General features: G+C 44.3%; 1 protein-coding gene across 1 annotated transcript in view; it reads right to left on the minus strand.

Annotated features, from left to right (window-relative positions):
* The window catches only part of CAPN2 (calpain 2), an 82040-nt gene that overhangs the window by 56509 nt on the left and 9347 nt on the right, over window positions 1-16184 (minus strand). Inside the window, exons 3-5 of the mRNA XM_060246054.1 lie at window positions 6663-6781; window positions 5712-5845; window positions 4192-4360 (exon numbers count right to left, since the gene is read on the minus strand). Coding sequence (XP_060102037.1) covers window positions 4192-4360; window positions 5712-5845; window positions 6663-6781 — 422 coding nt within the window. The remainder of the gene's footprint in view (window positions 1-4191; window positions 4361-5711; window positions 5846-6662; window positions 6782-16184) is intronic.

Raw genomic sequence — 16184 nt, forward strand, 5'->3', positions numbered from 1 at the left:
ACACAGGCTGTGGCAAATCAAATGCAAGACTGTGATCAGGCAGGCAAAAAGGGACTATGAGGAGCATATTGCAAAAAACATAAAGACCAACAATAAAAATTTCTTCAAATATATTAGAAGTAGGAAACCAGCCAGGGAGGCAGTGGGGCCCTTGGATGACCATGGGGTAAAAGGATTACTGAAGGAGGATAGGGAAATGGCTGAGAAGCTAAATGAATTTTTTGCCTCCGTCTTCACTGTGGAAGATGAGAACTTTTTGCCCGCCCCAGAACCACTAATTTTGGAAGGGGTGTTGAAAGACCTGAGTCAGATTGAGGTAACAAAAGAGGTCCTACAACTGATAGACAAATTAAAAACTAATAAGTCACCGGGTCCGGATGGCATACATCTGAGAGTTCTGAAAGAACTCAAAGTTGAACTTGTGGATCTTCTAACAAAAATCTGTAATCTTTCATTGAAATCTGCCTCCGTTCCTGAGGACTGGAAGGTAGCAAATGTCACCCCCATCTTTAAAAAGGGTTCCAGAGGAGATCCGGGAAATTACAGGCCAGTCAGTCTGACTTCAATACCGGGAAAGTTGGTAGAAAGCATTATCAAGGACAGAATGAGTAGGCACATTGATGAACACGGGTTATTGAGGAAGACTCAGCATGGGTTCTGCAAGGGAAGATCTTGCCTCACTAACCTGTTACATTTCTTTGAGGGGGTGAACAAACACGTGGACAAAGGAGACCCGATAGATGTTGTTTACCTTGACTTCCAGAAAGCTTTTGATAAAGTTCCTCATCAAAGGCTCCTTAGAAAGCTTGAGAGTCATGGAGTAAAAGGACAGGTCCTCTTGTGGATCAAAAACTGGCTGAGTAATAGGAAGCAGAGAGTGAGTATAAACGGGCAGTCTTCGCAGTGGAGGACGGTAAGCAGTGGGGTGCCGCAGGGCTCGGTACTGGGTCCCATGCTCTTTAACTTGTTCATAAATGATTTAGAGTTGGGAGTGAGCAGTGAAGTGGCCAAGTTTGTGGATGACACTAAATTGTTCAGGGTGGTGAGAACCAGAGAGGATTGTGAGGAACTCCAAAGGGATCTGTTGAGGCTGGGTGAGTGGGCGTCAACGTGGCAGATGCGGTTCAATGTAGCCAAGTGCAAAGTAATGCACATTGGGGCCAAGAATCCCAGCTACAAATACAAGTTGATGGGGTGTGAACTGGCAGAGACTGACCAAGAGAGAGATCTTGGGGTCGTGGTAGATAACTCACTGAAAATGTCAAGACAGTGTGCGTTTGCAATAAAAAAGGCCAACGCCATGCTGGGAATTATTAGGAAGGGAATTGAAAACAAATCAGCCGGTATCATAATGCCCCTGTATAAATCGATGGTGCGGTCTCATTTGGAGTACCGTGTGCAGTTCTGGTCGCCGCACCTCAGAAAGGATATTATAGCATTGGAGAAAGTCCAGAAAAGGGCAACTAGAATGATTAAAGGGCTGGAGGACTTTCCCTATGAAGAAAGGTTGAAACGCTTGGGACTCTTTAGCTTGGAGAAACGTCGACTGAGGGGTGACATGATAGAGGTTTACAAGATAATGCATGGGATGGAGAAAGTAGAGAAAGAGGTACTTTTCTCCCTTTCTCACAATACAAGAACTCGTGGGCATTCGATGAAATTGCTGAGCAGACAGGTTAAAACGGATAAAAGGAAGTACTTCTTCACCCAAAGGGTGATTAACATGTGGAATTCACTGCCACAGGAGGTGGTGGCGGCCACAAGTATAGCCACCTTCAAGAGGGGTTTAGATAAAAATATGGAGCACAGGTCCATCAGTGGCTATTAGCCACAGCGTGTGTGTATATATAAATTTTTTTGCCACTGTGTGACACAGAGTGTTGGACTGGATGGGCCGTTGGCCTGATCCAACATGGCTTCTCTTATGTTCTTATGTTAACCCTTGGAGAATCTTTATCCTCAACATCAGTCGTCTTCCCCAGATAGAGGGGCATCAAAATCTGGTTCAAGAGAATTGGCGGAACCAGCATCGTCTGTCGGACTAATAGGTTTCATTGGTGCCACGAGTTCCTTCAGAGCGGTGCCTATTCTGCTTTGCTGCGCATCAGAAATAGGCCTTTGCTGCAGCTTACAGCGAGCAGTCCCTTCAGAGTGTAGAGATCTAGATAATTCCCAATGGTGGAAAGGAGATGGCTGGTAATAGTCATCATGGGAGTCATCATAATGTGAGTGAGCATAATACTGCTCAGAGTGGTAACAGGAAGAAGAATGGTAAAACCGGTCATGGCAGACATCATCATAGCATCGAGGTTCCCTGTGTGGGAGGCGCCAATAAAAAGGTCTGTATCGAAGGGGAGATTGCAGGAGAAGCTCCTGTCATAATCTGAGCCCATGTCATCGTAAGATTATGGCGAAGGACGTGGGGACTCCTCCCTCAGATTCGGTAGGCAAGGTGAGGAATGCTTAGCTTGTCTTGGCTCCGAGGCTTTTTCCTGTGTTGAGACTTCAACTGGTATTAAGGGTTGAAGAGGAAGCTCTCTCAGGTTTGATGAGCCATCTGCCTTGCCAACATTATTAGAGTTTTGTTGATTGACCATGGAGGGATCAGGAGCTTGCACTGGTGCCGATTGAACCGAAGGTGTTGATGAGTCAATACCTGTCAGTATAATGGGCTGGATTTTGTGGAGGGTGGATGCTGAAGCTACGAAGCCCGTCACTTTACATTTAATCTTTTTAAGTCTTGTGGGAGTTGACTTTGAGGGCGAGTGCTTCTTTCTATTCAAAGGCTTGGTGTTGTAGCCTTATGTTTTAAAGTGTCCGAGGAGGATCGTCGGGTTCCAGATGAAGTCATGGCAGCCTAATCTCCCCGCATGACAGGTGGGGGAGGCAGCTGGGACTGCAGATCTTCAGAACGGTACATTGATGGATTTAGCGCGGTCTCGAGGAGGAAAGTTCAGAGTCTAGCAGCTCTATTTTTCTTAGCCTGGTGTCCGAACTGTGAACAGTGAGTGTAAGCATCCACTCTATGGTGTTCCCCCAGACAAAGGAGACAGTGGCTATGTCTGTCAATTGGGGGGATCTTTGCGTTGCAAGACAAGCAGCGCTTAAAAACCATTGTTTTTTCCATACGCTATCCCTCAGGATGTAATTAAGAGAGGTAGGGAAGGGGAGGTGCTGGGTAGGGAAACTGTGGGGAAAAAAACAAACATGACAAAGTTATTATTTAATTTATTATATTTAATTTATTATATTTTATTTTTATCTTCCAAATAACAATGATATTATAGAAGAATGAGCTAGTCAAAAAGGAACAAATGAAGAGTGAAAAGACCGGAAGAGAGATTTTCCCAATCAACCGGTAGGTGGTAAGGAAGGAACTGAGGTGGGGCATGGCTTTAGCTCAGCTATTGCTATCTGTGCTGAGGGAAAGCCCGCCATAAAGTTTTAGCTTTGGAACTTTCCCGAAGAAGGCCACAGTGCAGGCGCAGTACGCAGTGTGTGACCTGCACAGAGACCATGAAGAAGATCAAAGTAAATTCTTTTGGATCATTAATAATAATTCCTGGGCATTTTCCCTGAAAATTAATTATGAAAGCTGTGAAATATTCACAGAGCTCCCTTGCAGTAAGATCCTCTCCAATCAGTTCCAGAAGCATGTTACAATGATGAAGAGCTGACATCTCTGCTGAGGTGAAAGGGGAAGCTTACATACTCAGGAACTCTGGAACCAGCACATTATCTGCAGCTTTACATTGGGATATCTGGATAACCTTCTAAAGAGAGCTCCAACAGTTTTCTTCATGTGTTTGGGATTTCAATTCTACATGTGTTTGGGTTTTCAATTCTATTTGAAGTCACAACATAGTAAAAAAAAAAGAGAGAGAGAGAGAGAGACCGCTGAAGATAAAATGATGGACAAGAAGAACAATCTTAAAAGCTCGACTGGGGAGAAAAGAGGGGTTTAAATATTTAGATAATTATTATTGCTTCTTTGTAATATGGCCCTTCTTGGTCTATTGGAGGCCCATAATCTAGTTCAAAGAAAAACTCCAAATGTTCCACCTAGCAAAAGAGGTCCCCACTGCCCAAGCACAGAGTCTCTGTACTACAAGAGTGTTGGCAACGTGTACTACCATGTGGTTATCTGTCAAGCGCACTTTGACAATAGGAGAGAAGGCAGCATGAACTCACATCAATTGAGCATCCAAGGAGGGAACCTTTCTGAAGAGCCTTCTGGATGATTTTGAACAGGTTTGGTGGTGCTTTTTGCAGCTCATACCACTCTGCAATACCACCAGTGAAATCCTCAAAACCCTCTGTTGTGCTTCCCCCAGACAGAGCCTCATATGATCCATTCGCCCTACAAAAAACATAACCAGGACAGTTCATAGTTCATTTTTTCCTTCTCTTTGTCTTGAATAGTAGTTGAAGCAGAACACTGCTTAGATGCCCATTGTTTCTCATGAAAAGCCCAATGTTGGCACTGGGAATCTCAGACTAGAAATCAAAGCCCTTTCCTTTTTTCCAGATGGCTTCCTGGGTCTTTGTAAAGGTGTTTGTCCCATTGGCTTCTCGTTTGGTCTCCATTTATTGTTAAGGGTAGTAACAGCCAAACGTTGGGTTTTCAAAGGATCATGAAAAGAGTATACCGAAATAAGGTTTCCTAAGCAAGTGTAATTCTAAAGTCAAATTTCCCTCCTGTACTAGCTTCAACTGAACAACACCAGGGCGCAGTCAGAAAGCCAGCTAGTGATAATAACAACCCAGTGAAACCAGGGAACCATAGACTGGTCTAAGTGTGGTTTTGGTAGGCCTCTGATTATCCTTATCTTGTTTCTCTAATCTGTGTGAAAGTTGCGGACACTCTCAATAATATTCCAATACTATTGTTATGTCTGCAGATGTTGTTACACTGAATAATATAAACTGAATGACTCATGCCATTCATGCTAATAGTTGAACCAGATAACCGCAGACATTAAGGGCTTCTGTATATTCAGGAGATTTCCTAGGTATGCAAAAATATATGACTTTGTAAACTAACTGAAAGGAAGTGACCTGATAAGGACTGAACTGCTTCAGGAGGCCCAAAATATAGACAACAAATATAAGTCAAAAGGAAAAATAACATACAGAGATGGAGAAACTGGCCTGTTCAATCCTGGAAGAGTTTATAGAATCCTTGAGAAGAGAGATATGGAGATGTGTGTGTAGGATTTCCAAACTTTTAATCTCTTCTCCTGCCCAGATTCCTCATAGACCACCAACTCATAATTTGTATTATAAATCTACCCTTCTATTGTTCCCTTAAATCCTACACTAATTATTTTTTTAGTCAGGGCTCAGAAGTTAGATATTAAAAATTATTTTTTTCATTGCATTTTTAACCCCACCCTTTCTCCAAAAAGGTCAAGGTTCTCTTTCATCCAGTTCTTACGATCTTGTAAGGAAAGTTGGGCTGAGAAAAAGTGACTCACCTCAGGTCGTAGAATGACCTTCAGGGTTGAGTTTGGATTTACATGCAGGTCCTAGTCCAGCACTCAAAATATTAACCCACAATGACTCTCTATTAATCTAATATTAACCTGAGTAATTGTCATAAGGAAAACAGAATGGTATAGCCTGATCTTGTCATATTTTAACAGGGTCATACTTGGATGGGAGATCATTAAGGAAGGCTTTGTAGTGGATATGTAACTCCTTCTACTTACTTAGCATAAGCCTTCTCGAGTAGAGCACTCCAGAACTCACTCCCTTCTGCTGAGTGTACAAAGAGGAGTTGTTCATCTTTGGTGGGCAACCTGTCATCAACAACAACATCCACCCACTCTCCATACTGCCAGAACTGAAAGGGAGAAAGAAAACCATTAAGTCAGTATCTAATGACATGGTGCTGGAGCCATGCACTTTACCACAGCCAAAAACAGATGGTGCACTTAATTTTGGAAGGCAGTTGGGCATTTGTATACCAAGTTCAGTTCTCTGCATCCAAAATGCCTGTCACCCCTGCCCAACACTTTTCTTTAGGCCAGCTTGTAGTCAGCCCCTTGCCTGAAGCATGGAAGTTATACAATGTTATTTTAAACCACAAATTAAGTATTGCCTGGAAAATCTGGGAGATGAAGGCAGTATATTCATTTTATAACAAATATGTACACAAAGACCACAAGATGTTTGCAAATCATGTCCTAGCACAAGTGGCTCTGGTATATCTTTTGCTGTATGGAAGGGCTGTCACAGCCACCTATTCGTAGTTGCTTCAAATACATCTCAAATCCCTCTAAGCCTATCTATGTAATTTTGAGTAGTCTGACATTAAACACATCCCCCCTCCCCCTTTCCTGCCCCCCCACTGGAGACGGTGTGTTCAGTGCCTCCATTCCAGCACCTGCATATCTTCTACATTTTTTTAAAAAACGGATTGGCATCTCTCCTGTATAGCAAGGGTCTCTCCCTGACACCAAAGCAAGCCAACCATTTCCCATAACAAAAAACCAGAAATATTACATGATATAGCTGGTGCAGTGCTACTGAAATGTTAAGAGAAAGCAGCATTCTGAAAAAGTCTTTATCTTGCACAGCCCCCATGCTTTGCACTCCTTATGTACTGATGACACTTTCCCCATTCATCAGCAAAAGGCAGAAGCCAGGATCTATGGTACCTGGAAGTGGAAGATTCCTGCATATCTGTCCTGGAAGCTTTGATCACTGGGCACGACTCTAGCCAAAATCTCTTCATTCAAAGTCAGAGATGCAATAGCTGCCAGCAGCCAGCAGTCTCCTATGGAAAAAAGCCACACAAAATAGAAACCTTACCCATTACACTGGTAAGTAAAATGATGGCAAAACAGGGCACTTCTAAGACTCTTTGATTCAGTGAGATTTAAGGAAGTCACCCACAGCAGGAGTTAGGCAGGGTGAGCCAAGTTAGGATAGAGGAAGGAAAGCTTTTGTGGAAAGCCTTTGTGACCCTCATCCCAAACTATTCTCTTTTTGGTCGGTGGATCTCAATGGAATAGTGTGGGAGCAACAGTGGAAAGGGGGATTCTGCAAAAAAAGAAGAGAAGCACCTTTCTTTCCGTTACAAACTGAAATGCTTTTCCATCACTTTCCATGATTTGGAGTTGGGAGTGAGCAGTGAAGTGGCCAAGTTTGCGGATGACACTAAAATTGTTCAGGGTGGTGAGAACCAGAGAGGATTGTGAGGAACTCCAAAGGGATCTGTTGAGGTTGGGTGAGTGGGCGTCAACATGGCAGATGCGGTTCAATGTGGCCAAGTGCAAAGTAATGCACATTGGGGTCAAGAATCCCAGCTACAAATACAAGTTGATGGGGTGTGAACTGGCAGAGACTGACCAAGAGAGAGATCTTGGAGTCGTGGTAGATAACTCACTGAAAATGTCAAGACAGTGTGCGTTTGCAATAAAAAAGGCCAACGCCATGCTGGGACTTATTAGGAAGGGAATTGAAAACAAATCAGCCAGTATCATAATGCCCCTGTATAAATCGATGGTGCGGTCTCATTTGGAGTACTGTGTGCAGTTCTGGTCGCCGCACCTCAAAAAGGATATTATAGCATTGGAGAAAGTCCAGAGAAGGGCAACTAGAGTGATTAAAGGGCTGGAACACTTTCCCTATGAAGAAAGGTTGAAACGCTTGGGACTCTTTAGCTTGGAGAAACGTCGACTGCGGGGTGACATGACAGCGGTTTACAAGATAATGCATGGGATGGAGAAAGTAGAGAAAGAAGTACTTTTCTCCCTTTCTCACAATATAAGAACTTGTGGGCATTCGATGAAATTGCTGAGCAGTCAGGTTAAAATGGATAAAAGGAATTACTTCTTCACCCAAAAGGTTATTAACATGTGGAATTCACTGCCACAGGATGTGGTGGTGGCGGCTACAAGCATAGACACCTTCAAGAGGGGTTTAGATAAAAATATGGAGCAGAGATCCATCAGTGGCTGTTAGCCACAGTGTATGTGTATATATATCTAACATGGCTTCTCTTATGTTCTTATGTTCATCAACAGAACGGCTTTTACACCAACAGAACAGCAGTTCAGAATCTTTAGTGTTTACCTTGGGTAGATCAGGTTCATGGATATATGGGGCTAAAGAGTGGAGAAGTTCTTGTTCATAAAAAGGATATAGTAATAAGCTGTCCACAAGATGAATGAGGCTTAAATTGCATCCACAGTTAGATTTTCAAATGCAAAATCACTAACTTTGGTACAATACCTGCAGAGGCTACCTTACAGAAGCCTGTTTTGTGAACTCTCTTTTTATTCCCTGCCAGATGCATCTAAATGATATTTGTGAACAAGTCCCTTCTATTTGGCATGTGGAAATTCACTGATGTCCTTCTGCTACAGCAGTTTTCCATCTTCATGGAAGTTCTGAACACTGGTTCTGTTTTCAGGAGCCAAAACCTTAGCCGCTAACTAAAACTGGATATGTGCCAATGTACATTCTGTCCACATACAAGTTCCTCACCTTTGCTGCCACTAACATCCGCTTTACTAAACACAGGCGTACACAACTTGCTAGCTGCGAAGGTGGAAAAAGCTAATGGAAAATCAAGTCTAGCATCAGTATTTTCAAAAACAGTACACACAACTTCATGATTGAGACAAACTTTTGCACACTAGCAAACTCATCAGTGCATTGAAGCATCTACTATTATGCAAGTCAAGGCAAGAGAGGTCTAGGGACTCAAAAGCAGTGGCCTACAGGGAAACCCAATTACTACCTGTCACTGTAAGAAGAGTCAGTGGAAAGTGAATAGAGAAGAACAGAGAAGAAGAGATTGGATTTATATCCCATCTTTCACTCAGAGTAATTTACAATTGTCATGCCCCGCCTGGTCTGGGGGCTCCGCCCCTCGGGCTGCCATTGCCCGGGGTGCCCCTGGGGTGGCTGGGAGGTCTCAGGGTAGGGTGGTGGGCCAGGTTGCTTCACCCTGTTGCCCCTCTGGTTGGCCTACAGCTGCAAGCCCACATGGTCTCTCTGGCTCTCAGCAAGGTTCGGTCTGCTTCTGGCTCCAGCACCACTCCTCGTTCATCACTGACCTCCGACTGGCCCTCCACCCTCCTTTTATCCCCCTCCCAATCTTCCTTCCCCCAATGGCCACCTCCCCAAGCCCCGTCTTCCTTTAAGAGGGGAGACGCCCAGCAGCTTTCTTCCCTGCTTGAGGCTGTTCTCCTAAGTGTGGCACGGTGGCTGTGGCTCGGCACCCCACGCTCCCGCTGGCCTGGCTTTTCCCCGCTTCCTCCTCGGGTGCCACGGCTGTCTGCGAGGCACCGGGGACAGCTGGGCAACAGTGGACTCAGCTGTGGGGCCAGGCCCGTCTGGCAGTGTGGCAGCTCCTGGCCTCCGCTTCTCCTGGCGTCTCTTCTTCCCAGGTAGGTGGGGGTGCCAGGGGCTGTCAGTGGCATGTGTCGGGGTTGCAGGGGGGCTTTGAGGCTTCAGCAGGTGTGTCAGGGGGTCCGCCTTGGTTTGGAGGAGTTGAGGGCGGCCCCCGTGGCAGTCCTGGTGGGCCACGGCCGGGACAACAATCTCCTCTTCCTTCCCTTCCCCACAGCAGATACCCTGTGAAGTAGGTGGGGCTGAGAGAGCTATTTCAAGAACTGTTTTTGAGAGAGCAGCTCATTCAAGAACTGTGAAAGAGCTGTTAGAAGAAGAAGAAGATATTGGATTTATATCCCGCCCTCCACTCCAAAGAGTCTCAGAGCGGCTCACAATCTCGTTTACCTTCCTCCCCCACAACAGACACCCTGTGAGGTGGGTGGGGCTGGAGAGGGCTCTCACAGCAGCTGCCCTTTCAAGGACAACCTCTGCCAGAGCTATGGCTGACCCAAGGCCATGCTAGCAGGTGCAAGTGGAGGAGTGGGGAATCAAACCTGGTTCTCCCAGATAAGAGTCCGCACACTTAACCACTACACCAAACTGGCAGGGGAGAGGCAGAGTTTTGCACAGGAGCAGTGCAGCAGAGCATACTATTTGGGGCTCACAGTGCCATGAGTGGCCATGAAATGCTTGGTACACCTGCAAATGGTTCTTGAGTATCTGTTTTATTAATGGAAGAAATATTTTGGAATTTGGAAGAAGAACTGGCCACTGAGAAACAAAGGCAGATTTCAGCTCTAGCTTCTGATGCAGTATTTTACCAAAGTGACCATCTTCTCCAAAAACAGTGATTATTTGGCTTTGTTATTTTACTACGAAATCCACAAAAACTTATTAGCTTCTTCAAATTCTATTTGGACATAAGATTTCCCTTCCTATTGAATAGTTTAATTCCACAGAACTACAATCTCCACTACATTTCATCACCATTCCTTTCCTATCCCAACATTAAATGGTAGGATCCTGCTTAGGTATCATACATCATGTCCATAATAAGATCTTCCCATTACAGTAAATCCAATACATTAGACATAGAGGAAGATGTACTTGAAAGAGAACAGAGAATTTTTTAAAAACAAAAATCAATAGAGACAATTGGCTAAGCCTGAGTATTTCAATCTGTTCAGGCCGTTGCCTCAGAGCTCACAGAAGGACAGAGGGAAAAAGCAAATGCATGTACTAAAGCCAACAATGGGAGCTATCAAGTCTTTTATCGAAAATATCATGATTTTCTAGTAAACATTGCTGCAAAACATAGGAGAAGCCCACAGCATGCTAACACAATGCTATAGAAAAATGCATAGTTGATGGATATTTTATGCAAATATTTTTCTCTAGAGAGGAAACATCTGCTGCCAAGATCAGTGGGGAAACACTGGTCTTTTAATGGTCATTACTTGTGATACCATGGCAACATCCTTTGAAAAATATATCAGAAAATGTGAATGCTTCCTTTATGCAATATATATATATATACACACACACCTCCCCTCCAACCAACATTGTTTCCTTCCTTCTGCTACAATGACTCACCATATCCCAGCCCAGCTTTATAAGTCTATGCGATCAAACTGTATACTGACATACTATAGATTTGCCATAAAAATATGAGGATCTCAGAATTTGACTCTTCAAAGAAAATAAATTAGCAAAAAGTTTTAAAAACCACAATTGATGTATTGTATACTGCAAGAAGCTTCCTAGACTCTATCATTCAACAAAAAAAGTGTTCAGCAGAAGGGAAAAGGAATGCCTAACCAGGGAAACAGCCAGTTGTAGTAAAATAAGCTGGTCCACAACAGGAAGTGGGAAATCTAATAGATGGGAATTGGAAAGAGGGACGTGAAAAGTTAAATTCAGGAAGGAATGAACGCAGAGAGAGAGAGAAGGAATCATACTTTGACTGTCTTGAAGAGTACTGGTCTGATGTTGTAATATTCATGGTAATTGGAAGATGGTTCTGGATGAGAAACACCTTTAAACTATGTTTTTTTATGTATCTGAAGTGACCTTTGTACCAGTGGGGAAGAATTGCCACTGTTGTAATATTGGGATTGTTCCTGGCATTGAGCCAAGACTTTGGATTGTAATGGCCATTTGTGGCTTTGGGGTTGGATCCTGATTAGTGCACCTATGAATCTAAGACCCTATTGGTATATACTGAGAAGTTTGGGATATGGTAGGATAAAGTAACCATCCTGTAGAAACAAAGGCAGCGTTCAATACAAGGAAAATGCACTTGGAGCAGGAGTTAAGACTAACATAGATATGATTCTACATGCTAGGTGGCCAAATGGTTCATTGAACACATGAAGTTGCCTTATTGCTAAATCAGACCCTTGGCAAGTTCTCGAAGGTCTCAGGTGGAGGTCTTTCCCATCACCAGCTACCTGATCCTTCTAACTGAAGATGCTGGGAGATGGCCTTCTCAGAAGTTCTACCTGCTTCACGTGCACGGCAGGAGAGACAGGCACAAATTAGAAGTCTCAATGTGTGGATGAGACGATGGTGTAGGGAGAAAGGGTTTAAGTTTGTTAGGCACTGGGAAGTTTCTGGAACAAGCAGGAACTGTACAAAAGAGATGGTCTTCACTTGTCCCCAGAAGGAACCAGGCTGCTGGCGCTTAAAATCAAAAAGGTGGCAGAGCAGTTTTTAAGCTAAATCTTGGGGGAAAGCCAGCAGGAGATGAAATGTCTCTGGTTCGGGAGGACTTATCTCAAAGAGATGAAGCGTTACCTGTTACTTTTCTACCAGGTAATGGATCAGAGTTGTCCACTGAGATGGTGACAGACAGTATGGACTGTCTGCCAAGGCGGCAGGAGGAAGGTTGCGGGCCTAGCTTGCCTGGGAAATTATAGATGTTTGTATACAAATGCGAGAAGCATTGGAAGTAAAATTGGTGAGTTGGAATGATTAGTGTTGGGGGAAAACATAGACATTGTGGGAATTTCAGAAACTTGGTGGAATGAGGAGAATTAGTGGGACACTGTGATTCCTGGATATAAGTTATATCGGAAGGATAGGAAGGGAAGAGTAGGCAGTGGGGTGGCTCTGTATGTCAGAGAGGGTATACAGTCCAGTAAGACTGAGGTCAGAGAATTAGATTCCCTTTTAGAAATGCTTTGGGTCAAAATAGAGGGCCCAAAAGGAAATTTAACTATGGGAGTTTATCGCCCATCAAATCAAAATATAGAGGACAATTATAATATGATGGAAGGATTAAAGATAGCGGCTAAATGTAAAAACTGTGTGTAATAGGTGATTGTAACTACCCGCAGATTGATTGGGTCAATATGTGTTCTGGTCGAGAGAAAGAGACTGAGTTTCTAAACACTCTCAATGACTGTGCTATGGAGCAGATGATCACAAAACCTATGAGGGGTGGGGCAATCCTGGATTTGTTCCTAAGTAATGGCCAAGACCTGGTGAGAGATGTAAAAATGATCGTACCGCTTGGGAGCAGTGACCATAACATTATTGATTTCACCATTTGTATAAATACAGAGTTGCCCCAAAAGACCAGCACAACCACGTTTAACTTTAAAAGGAGTAAATTCTCTGAGATGAGGAGGCATGTGAAGAGGAAACGGAAAGGAAAGATAAATACAGTCAAAACCCTTGGGGAAGCTTGGAGGCTATTTTAAACGGTCGGGGACAAAGGGTGGCGATTGGGGATGAACTGTCCCAGAGACACACACTTGATTGCGGAGTGCCTCAAGGGGCGGTACTTTCCCCGATGTTATTTAACATCTATATGCGCCCCCTTGCCCAGATTGCCCGAAGGTATGGGCTGGGCTGTCATCAGTATGCTGATGACACCCAGCTCTATCTACTTATGGACGGCCGGCCTGCCTACGCCTCAGAAAACCTGGACCGGGCATTACAGGCAGTGGCTAGGTGGCTTAGGCTGAGCGGGCTGAAGCTGAATCCGGTGAAGACAGAGGTCCTTTGCTTGGGTCGTTGTGGTCCGGGAAGGGAAATCCCCCTGCCAGTTTTTGACGGCACGCCGTTGACAGCGGCGCGCAGGGTCAAAAGTTTGGGGTACTATTGGAGCCTTCATTGACAATGGAGGCTCAGATAGCAGCCACCGCCAAGTCCGCATTCTCTCATCTTAGGCGGGCGAGGCAGTTGGCCCCTTTCCTGGAACACGACGACCGAGCAACGGTGATTCATGCCACGGTCACCTCGAGGTTGGACTACTGTAATGCCCTCTACATGGGGCTACCCTTGTGTCAGACCCGGAAGTTGCAGTTAGTGCAGAATGCCGCTGCCCGGCTGTTATTAGGGCTCCCAAGATGGGAGCACATTCGGTCGGGGCTTCGGGATCTGCACTGGCTGCCAATAACATTCCGAGTCCGGTACAAGGTGCTGGTCATTACCTTTAAAGCCCTATATGGCCTAGGACCTGCCTACCTTAGGGACCGTCTCTCCCCACACGTTCCCCAGAGAGTACTATGATCGGGTTCACAAAACCTGTTAGTAATCCCCGGGCCAAAGGAGGCCCGCCTGAAATCCACCAGGGATCGGGCCTTTTCGGTAACGGCGCCTTACTGGTGGAACCAGCTGCCGGAAGAGGTGAGGGCCCTGCGGGACCTAGGGCAGTTCCGCAGGGCCTGTAAGACAGCCCTCTTCCGGCAGGCCTACAACAACTAACTAATACTGAGAAATTTTTTGGATGGAACTAGAATGCATTTAATAGACCGCTGGTTTTTATGTTTTTATGTCTTATTAATTTATTGTTTTAATCCTTATTATGTAAATGTTTTTAAGCTAAATTTATGTAAATTTATTATGTTGTAAGCCGCCCTGAGCCACTTCGGTGGGAAGGGCGGGATATAAGTCAAAATATAAATAAAATAAATAAATAAAAATAAACTACAATCCTAGAATTCTTCAAATGTATTAGAAGCAGGAAACCAGCCAGGGAGGCAGTGGAGCCCTTAAATGACCAAGGGGTAAAAGGATTATTGAAGGAAGATAGGAAAATGGCTGAGAAGCTGAATGCATTTTTTGCCTCCGTCTTCACTGTGGAAGATGAGAAGTGTTTTCCCGCTCCAGAACTGCTAATTTTGAAAGGGATGTTGAAAGACCTGAGTCAGATTGAGGTGACAAGAGAGGAGGTCCTATAACTGATAGATGAATTAAAAACTAATGTTACAAGGCCCAGATGGCATACATCCAAGAGTTTCAGAACTCAAAGTTGAACTTGTGGATCTCCTGACAAAAATATGTAATCTTTCATTGAAATCTGCCTCCGTTCCTGAGGACTAGAAGGTAGCAAATGTCACCCCCATCTTTAAAAAGGGTTCCAGAGGAGGGAAATTACAGGCAAGTCAGTCTGACTTCAATACCGGGAAAGTTGGTAGAAACCATTATTAAGGACAGAATGAGTAGGCACACTGATGAACACAAGTTATTGAGGAAGACTCAGCATGGGTTCTGTAAGGGAAGATCTTGCCTCACTAAGCTGTTATAGTTCTTTGAGGGGGTGAACAAACATTTGGACAAATGGGACCCAATAGATGTTGTTTACCTTGACTTCCTGAAAGCTTTTGATAAAGTTCCTCATCAAAGGCTCCTTAGTAAGCTTGAGAGTCATGGAGTAAAAGAACAAGTCCTCTTGTGGATCAAAAACTGGCTAATTAATAGGAAACAGAGAGTGAGTATAAATGGGCAATCTTCGCAGTGGAAGACGGTAAGCAGTGGGGTGCCGCGAGGCTCAGTACTGGGTCCCATGCTCTTTAACTTGTTCATAAATGATTTGGAGTTGAGAGTAAGCAGTGAAGTGGCTAAGTTTGCAGATGACACTAAATTGTTCAGGGTGGTAAGAACCAGAGAGGATTGTGAGGCACTCCAAAGGGATCTGTTGAGGCTGGGTGAGTGGGCGTCAACGTGGCAGATGAGGTTCAATGTGGCCAAGTGCAAAGTAATGCACATTGGGGCAAGGAATCCCAGCTACAAATACAAGTTGATGGGATGTGAACTGGCAGAGACTGACCAAGAGAAATCTTGGGGTCATTGTAGATAACTCACTGAAAATGTCAAGACAATGTGCGATGCAATAAAAAAGGCCAACGTCATGCTGGGAATTATTAGGAAGGGAATTGAAAACAAATCAGCCAGTATCATAATGCCCCTGTATAAACCGATGGTGCAGTCTCATTAGGAATACTGTGTAAAATTCTGGTCACCGCACCTCAAAATGGATATTATAGTATTGGAAAAAGTGCAGAAAAGGGCAACTAGATTGATTAAAGGTTTGGAATACTTTCCCTATGAAGAAAGATTAAAACACTTGGGGCTCTTTAGCTTGGAGAAACGTCGACTGCGGGGGGACATCATAGAGGTTTATAAGATTATGCATGGGATGGAGAAAATAGAGAAAGAAGTACTTTTCTCCCTTTCTCACAATACAAGAACTCATGGGCATTCAATGAAATTGCTGAGCAGCTGAGTTAGAACGGATAAAAGGAAGTACTTCTTCACCCAAAGGATGATTAACATGTGGAATTCACTGCCACAGGAGGTGGCAGCGGCTACAAGCATAGCCAGCTTAAAGAAGGGTTTGGATAAAAATATGGAGCAGAGGTCCATCTGTGGATATTAGCCACAGCATATTATTGGAACTGTCTGGGGCAGTGATGCTCTGTATTCCTGGTAGTTGGGGGGGGCGGGGCAAAGTGGAAGGGCTTCTAGCCCCACTTGTGAACCTCCTTTCTTTTTTGGCCACTGTGTGACACAGTGTTGGACTGGCTTCTCTTACGTTCTTATGTTGG

This window comes from Heteronotia binoei, chromosome 1 (genome assembly GCF_032191835.1).
Source record: "Heteronotia binoei isolate CCM8104 ecotype False Entrance Well chromosome 1, APGP_CSIRO_Hbin_v1, whole genome shotgun sequence".
NCBI classification, from domain to species: domain Eukaryota; kingdom Metazoa; phylum Chordata; class Lepidosauria; order Squamata; family Gekkonidae; genus Heteronotia; species Heteronotia binoei.